Raw genomic sequence first — 8,257 nt, 5'->3', positions numbered from 1 at the left:
ATAAGTGTTAGTGACGTTAGGGGGAAACAAAAAAGGAAGACTGTTTTTTTATGACCATTGCACCACTTGTAAACCTACTGTGGGACTAATTAAAGATGGATCTGATTAGCTTAGCTTCTTGGTCGCTAATAGCTGTGCTAAAAAAACAAGGCCCCTTTCCACTCGCTGTTTTCTTAGATTCTTGGGGGTGGACAAAGCTAAAAAATGTCCAGCAACTTTGTCAGTTATCGGCGGTCGCCTTCCCCTTCCAATGTTGGTATTGGCGATAGCCAAAATTTCCATATCAGCCAGGCTCTACTTTTTACCCCTGGCAATAATTTAAATAAACATTTGCAGGTTTTCCTTCAAATGTGTCTATAAACATTTAAGCGTGAGCAGTGAAAGATTGTATGACTTGCAGCACAGTTTGAGGCGCACATCTCTCTTTGTGAGGGCTTTAAGAAGCCCTTGATAAACTTGAGTCTGTTTGCTACTAATTTTAAATCCCATTCATTGAAGACAAATCACTTTGGTGTGCTGTTTGTTTTGGCTGAGATGTTTTTGCATGGATTACATTATTATTATATAGGTTGAATGAATGAATTATTGATAATTGACATTACTTGCCTTGAGAGGACACTCGTTGACTGCGTGGAGCTTGCATTTAAGCTAAAATTGATTTTTACCATCCTAGTTTTCTTCCTCCACACAAGCACAAAAGTTTAATTCAAATCTTTAACTTTTGTGCTCATGTTATAATTCTTAATGACAGATTTGAAAGGCAAAAGTCAGATGGAATCCATTTCAAGCCTTTTTTTTTTTCGCTGAGGCTAAATGTTTGTTTAGTATAATAGTATAATAGTATAACAGTATAATGATCATTACTGATAGCGGGGATTTCTCTGTAACTCAGTGATGATAATGTGTGCTCTTCTTCCCCTGCAGTACATGAGTAATGTGGACTCGTGGTGTAAAGCGTGCGGCGAGGTGGACCTGCCCTCTGAGCTGCAAGACCTGGAAGATGCAATCCACCATCACCAAGGCCTTTATGAACACATCACTGCTGCCTACTCTGAGGTAACATCCTGTAGAAGTCAAATAAAATTAAATGAGAAGAAACTAATGAAACCACCAAACAAAATCATGAACTCCTTCATAAGTGTGGTATGTCATCTTTAAAATTAGTATTATATTTGTTTCTTGACATTCAAGGTTAGTGTAACTGTCACAGTAAATTAGAGATGCACAAATATTGCAATTTTTTCCGAGTACAAGTACTTACCTTTGAGCAAGTGGATGGTAATAAATGAGAACTACTAATAAATGCCATTACACGTACAATATGTAGAATCTGTAAATATAAATGAAATTTGTTTCAAACAAGCATTTATATGATGATTAGCTTATTAGCTTAACATTGTCCTAGCATTAACCTAGCATTGCCCTAGCATTAGCTTAACATTGTCCTGGCATTAGCCTGGCATTGTCCTAGCATTAGCCTAACGTTGTCCTAGTAATGGCCTAGCAGTAGCCTAGCATTGGCTTATCATTAACCTAGCATTGTCCTAACGTTAGACTAGTATTAACCTAGCATTGTCCTAATGTTAGACTAGCATTAACCTAGCATTGTCCTAACGTTAGACTAGCATTAACCTAGCATTGGCCTAGCAGTAGCTTAGCATTGTCCTAGCACTAGCCTAGCATTGTCCTAACATTAGCCTAGCATTGTCAAGCATTAGCCTAGCATTGTCAAGCATTAGCCTAGCAATGTCCTAGCATTAGCCTAGCATTGTCCTAGCATTAGCGTAACACCTTTGTTGGGCATCGAGTGGCATTTGGCTACTATTAAGCAGCTTTTCAGGCTCATCAATGATCTTTTTGTTGCCACTCTTTAAGAAGGATGTAGACAGATGGCGGCAGCCAGCCTGGTGGGGTCGGCTTGCAGCTGGCTCGACTTATTCACGTCGGTGACTCTGACACCACTTGTGCTTTTCAGTCATGTCTTTTTTAATGTTCTTGTCTAAGTCAGACGTAGGATGGTAGAGTCTCCATCCAGCCCTATGTCCACAAACTTTCTCCTGTCTGAACCATAACTTCTGATTCACACAAAATTATTAAACAAAGCTTCATTCACATATGTATAATCGCTAGATAGAGCACCGCATACACTTTTCATCACCCCAGTTTTAAGGTCAAGGTCACAAATCCAGGTCAAAGGTTTTCAAGGTCTTTTCTTGTCTGGGCCATTGTTATAGATTGTTACAAACAATAGTTTGTTGAGGGGCAAGCATGGCCATACTCTTGTTATTTCATTGATGATGAAGATGGAGGCCTTCATTCTTGTGCCAGGGATGGTCTGCTTTCTCGCTGACTTTTCATGGCAACACCCCAAACGGAGATAGGACATTCTTTTTTAAATATCTCCACAAGGCTGCTTCTTCCGGCGTTAATAGTGATTAGCAAACAATGTCTGGGTGTCTACTGAATTACTTCCACCAACTGGTAAGGAGTGTTGACTAGGATAGCCAGCTCCAAAAAAACAAAACTATTTCCACAGAGCTGACGTTGCTCCTCTACCACCTGAAGGCTCGGTGGAAAGGCGGTCGTCACACTCCCATAAAGTAGTGATGTACTGTTATCAGTATCACAGCATCCCTATTGGCAGAGAATAATTCTGAGTAAAATTGTTACTGCAGGTGAGCCAAGATGGAAAAGCCCTGTTGGACAAGCTTCAACGACCTTTGACCCCAGGCAGCACCGACTCGCTGACAGCATCAGCTAACTACTCCAAAGCGGGGCACCATGTCCTCGACATCATCCACGAGGTGCTGCATCACCAGAGACAGCTAGAAAACATCTGGCAGCACCGAAAGGTGCGGCTGCACCAGCGGCTGCAGCTCTGTGTCTTTCAGCAGGACGTCCAGCAGGTATACATGCACGCACACATGCACACAACAGGCTGTTTTTATTCAGCTTATCTGCATCCAAGCTGTAATTTTAGTGTCAGCGCAGAATTCTCTCTATAAAACACCCAAGTTAGATGGTAATTTGAAAATAACAGGTTAGCGTAGTGGGTGGAAGAATTTTTAACTTAATAGATGGTTTGTTTGCGGCCGCAGTCATATTTCCTGTGAAGATGTAGCAACTTTCATTCCTCGTGCGACGTTTTGGACAAGAGTGTTGACAATTTTTTTGAGAAGTAAAGCCTCTCTGTAGAGTGGAAACTTGTCAGGGAGCATGCCACAATCAAATGGTCCAATACGCTGATGCTGTTGCTGTCCAAAAGATATGGGTATTCCTGTGAGTGTTGACATGGCAACTGTTGCTGCGGTAACTGAACTGGGTCATATGTCCATGCAGATGGTGTTTATCCATTCTGGCTATGAAGGACAAAGTGCAGGAAAGGGGGTTTGTGAAGGCAGGCTCGGTGAAACGCATCCCACAATAAGAATCATTATTTATGTTATCACTTTGCTCTCACACAGTTTAATTTATGATAAACTCTTGTGGCACAACTCCCGCCTCAGAGCGCCCCCTGTTGGTGACCCACTGTTTTATTTATTTGTGTTTATTTATTTATTTTTTTGCAGGTTTTGGACTGGATAGAAAACCACGGCGAGGCCTTCCTCAGCAAACACACGGGGGTGGGAAAGTCCCTCCATCGAGCCCGAGCTCTTCAAAAACGCCATGAAGACTTTGAGGAAGTGGCACAGGTAGCTGAGTTTATTTTACTTCCTGTTGGGATTATACAACATCAGATTAAATTGACTCAGAAAAAGAACATTTTGTTTTTGTGTTATAAGAAGTGAAAATTTGGAGATAAAAGTCAAAATGTAAGGGATTTGCACAAACTAGGGAATATCTCACTGGACTGCAACGAAGTGACAAATTGTATTTTTGAAGGAGTCTCCAGAATGTCTCGGGGTCTTTGTGGGGTTAGTTTATTGTTTATTTGTCATATGCAGGTCAGCACAAGGTCAACAATGCAATGAAATACTCAGGATGAGAAAAATTGTCTCATCTCGCCAAAAAAAACCCAAGAAATACCAAAGCATGCAATAAAAGTACAGAACACAGCACCAAAAAGTGAAAAAGAAATACAACATCTACAAGGTCCCAAAGAAATATAGTAAATAACATGGTAGAATGAAAAGGTGCTAGTAGGATGAATCAGTACAAACAAGTACCTCACAGGCAGCAACACTGCTTAGATGCACATGATACATGTTGCACCCACCACACAGGTTGTACAACATGATACACGTTGAGCACACCACACAGGTTGTACAGCATGATACACGTTGCGCACACCACACAGGTTGTACAGCATGATACATGTTGCACACACCACACAGGTTGTACAGCATGATACACGTTGCACACACCACACAGGTTGTACAACATGATACATGTTGCACACACCACACAGGTTGTACAACATGATACACGTTGCACACACCACACAGGTTGTACAGCATGATACACGTTGCACACACCACACAGGTTGTACAACATGATACATGTTGCGCACACCACACAGGTTGTACAACATGATACATGTTGCACACACCACACAGGTTGTACAGCATGATACACGTTGCGCACACCACACAGGTTGTACAACATGATACACGTTGCACACACCACACAGGTTGTACAGCATGATACATGTTGCACACACCACACAGGTTGTACAACATGATACATGTTGCACACACCACACAGGTTGTACAACAGGCCACGGTACAGGCACTGAGCAACATTGAGATAAACTGAATCATGAGGGCAAGGCAGCGACACACATGATACATGTTGCACTCAGTGCAGCAGCAATAAACATATTAGGCGTCTCAGATGTGACTCAGTTCTGTCGAGATGGTAGATAGAGAAGTCAAACGGAGCCACAGCACAGACGGAGCTCCAGCAGTGTTTCCGTAAAGACAAAGACACAACAGCTCCTCGTGTTCCACTTGCAAGAGGTCTGTGAGCACAGGTCATCCAGTCCACTCCTCAGAGACTGAACACCTGAAAGCAGGACTGAGGGGAGAGGGGGTTTGCTGTGTCTCTGGCAGGTCCGGTTCTCCTCCCTCTCTTTGTTTTCCTCATACGACGCCCAGGTAAACAAAGGACCCAGAGGAAAATGTCTGCTGTGGAGTTCCCAAAAGTTGTCCCAAAGTCCCCATTCACTGACAATCGCAACTCCAAAAGTGTGTCGCGGTCACACACATAGTGTGGGAGTGCAGTGCAGGTGTCAAAAGTCCAAACAAAAACAACAATAAACAAAAAATATGTGAGTTGAAACAGATCTCTCATCAGTGCTGCCATGCTGCGGCACACGTTGGGGTCTCAGCACCCTTATTTGACCCACAGAGGTGCAAGAATGCAGTTTGTAAGCTGTGCACACAAAAAAAGCTGTAATTTTCAGAAACCGACTGTTCAGAACACGGCCGCATGGCTTGTTGTTCATAAACACACAGTTTGTTGAGATTGCAAATAATCTTTTTGTCAATTTTCTTGCAGTTGTCCTGCCATTTTGAGTCGCCATATAGTCTCCAATAGTTGTAGCCAAGCGAGAAACCACCTGTAACGTTTTGAGACTAAGACCAAAGAACCAAACCCCACTGTGCTCTTTAACCTGACTCTGTTTGATTTAACATTATTATTGTTATTAATAGGGATGCACTGATCCACATTTTTTATTTTTATTTTATTTTTTCGATCCGATCCCGATACCTTAATCTAAATATCGGCCGATACCGATCCAGTTCCGATATCATGATCATCATTGATTTTATATGAGGCTGTAATAATCTCCTCTCAAGTACAATTTGTACAAATATATGCATGCATGTCCAAAAAGGCAACTTGAGGTAAGTTTTATTAATGTTGGACAAGTTTTAAAGTTAGAATTAAATTCTAACACAAAACATTTTTTTTTTTATTCCTAGCTTTAAAGTGGATATTAAAGTGATTAATTTAAGTGATTGTTTAAAGTTGTTTTATATTTTTTTAAATAAGGGGCAGATATAAGAATTTATTCTTCTTTCTGCACCCTTTTCATTCAATGTTTTCTTTTTGATGTTTTTTTTTATTGTTTCTTTTAAATGAATGAATAAATGAATAAAAATTAAATGTTAAATGGCTTCAAACATCTGCTAAGTTCATGGCATAAACCAACAAACATGTTCCTGTTTTTAGTATTTTACATCACTTTATAATGTAGCTGTTTTTGTTTTTAATATAATTTTCAATTCATATGTTTTTTATGATTGTTTACTGTTGTACTGATAAATATCTCCTGGAGGGTAAACTATATCTTGGCTGCAAGTATCAAGCTGTGAAATCCTTCATTTTCTACAACTGATAGTGTTGGTCATTAATTATGATGAAGTTTAGCAACTTCTCTGTAAACATTTGAGCTCCGTGGTTTCAGCGATGTCTTCTTCTTGTTCAATCCGAAGCAGGCAGCCTGATTTCGGTCAGCCCCGCTCAGTCTGTCCCTCCTCAGAGACGGACAGACTGAGCGGGGCAGATTGGACGCGGCTGGCCGGGGTCGAGTCGCCTGTTGTGGGTTGAGCAAAGAGCAGCGCCCCGCTGAAGCCATGGAGCTTGAATGTCCAACATAAAATTAACTTTCCCGTGGTTTAATGTGACACTATGGCTCTGCAGACATTGCACGATGCTGTCTTGTTTTGTGGTGTTTCTAGTGTAAAATACTTCCACACAGCGGACATGTTTAGATGAAAAGTTTGTTAGCTGTTAGCAACAGTGCTGCTAACTCAGTCCTCACTTTGTAGCTGCTGCAACCTATGAACTGGATTTCCTGAATGTGAGGCGGGTCTTATTACTCTGGGCTCATGAGACACGCCGCCGTTCAGGAAATATATTCCATAGTTTGAAGCCAACTTGTATCATGGATTGGAAATATCGGCAGGTTGAATCGGAAAAATACGATACATAAATTATGCTGGTATCGGAGGCCGATACTGGATCGGATCGGCCCCATCCCTAGTTCTTACTGTAGTTTTTAATATTGTTGCCCAGGGTTAATAGGAGCACTTGTTTTGGGTAAGCTGTTAATAACAACACAAAGCTTTTTGTTGTTTTAAACTGTCCAACACAGTCTTAGTACTCCCACAGTGTCAAAACTCACAGAACTTCCTTCAACCCTTCACAATAAGAGTCTCGAACATACACTATATACACATTGCGTTGACCACAAAATACCATCAGGTCCTCTTAAACCTTTAAATAGCTTCTGTTATGGTTAATGTTCTCGTGTGAGGCTCGTACTGTGGTCTAACCTGCTAGGAATTTTGGGGAGTTTTTTATTTATTTTATTTTTTTACACAGTTTGTTTACAGCTCCAGACGCCAGATTCATTAAAAAAATAAGAAAGTGTTCTGATGGTTTGGTTAACGTTGTTCCCTCCTCAGTGTGATACTGATGGGTGCGCATTGAAATCTAATGTTAATCAATACATTTGGTCATTTATTTAGGACACAGAAAACATCCACATCCTCAGTTTTTAATAAAGTACAAAGTGTAAGAAATTTGTTTTTAAAGGGTGAAATAGAAAGTTGTGTCTGCATTCTGAAAATGTTTCCACTATTTTGTCCTCAGTTATGTTATTATGGTGGAAGTCTCAACTATCAGCTGTGACATCTCAATAAAACTGAAAGGCTTGTTAGTAAAAGTAAAACCTGATCAGTTGTCTGAGTTTTAAAAAAACTAAAAATTTAAAATTCAGCTCCTGTGACAAGTTGAAGCTGTTTGTCAATAAAGTTTTATCAGATATTCATAGAGAACCAAATAAGATTAATATATATATTATTACATTAGAAAATATTGAAAATTGAGCAACTATTAAATCTTACATAATCTTCAGAGTTGGAAAAAAATCTGAGTCCAGTAAATGAGTTTGTAAGTTTCTCCTAAAACTAGAGATTAAATACTTTACATAGATAATCAGAATACTACCCACTTATTATTAATATCAATTCAGTTTAATATATCATCCATGCATCCATCCATCCATCCATCCATCCATCTATCCATCCATGCATCCATCCATCTATCCATGCATCCATCCATCCATGCATCCATCCATCCATCTATCCATGCATCCATCCATCCATCCATCCTTCCATGCATCCATCCATGCATCCATCCATCCATCCATCCATCCAGGCATGCATCCATCCATCCATCCATGCATCCATCCATCCATCCATCCATCCATCCATGCATTCATCCATCCATCCATGCATTCATCCAT

At 40.4% G+C, this 8,257-nt stretch overlaps 1 protein-coding gene across 1 annotated transcript in view; it reads left to right on the top strand.

Moving 5' to 3' along the window:
* The window catches only part of trioa (trio Rho guanine nucleotide exchange factor a), a 123,076-nt gene that overhangs the window by 56,589 nt on the left and 58,230 nt on the right, over window positions 1-8,257 (top strand). The window contains exons 10-12 of the mRNA XM_037693755.1: window positions 925-1,056; window positions 2,676-2,906; window positions 3,570-3,692. Of these exons, the coding sequence (XP_037549683.1) occupies window positions 925-1,056; window positions 2,676-2,906; window positions 3,570-3,692 (486 nt within the window). The remainder of the gene's footprint in view (window positions 1-924; window positions 1,057-2,675; window positions 2,907-3,569; window positions 3,693-8,257) is intronic.

The sequence above is a fragment of the Nematolebias whitei genome, chromosome 19, assembly GCF_014905685.2.
Source record: "Nematolebias whitei isolate Nwh7 chromosome 19, NemWhi1, whole genome shotgun sequence".
Taxonomy (NCBI): domain Eukaryota; kingdom Metazoa; phylum Chordata; class Actinopteri; order Cyprinodontiformes; family Rivulidae; genus Nematolebias; species Nematolebias whitei.
The sequence above is the reverse complement of the archived record's forward strand: the minus strand, read 5'-3'. Positions and strand labels throughout refer to the sequence as shown.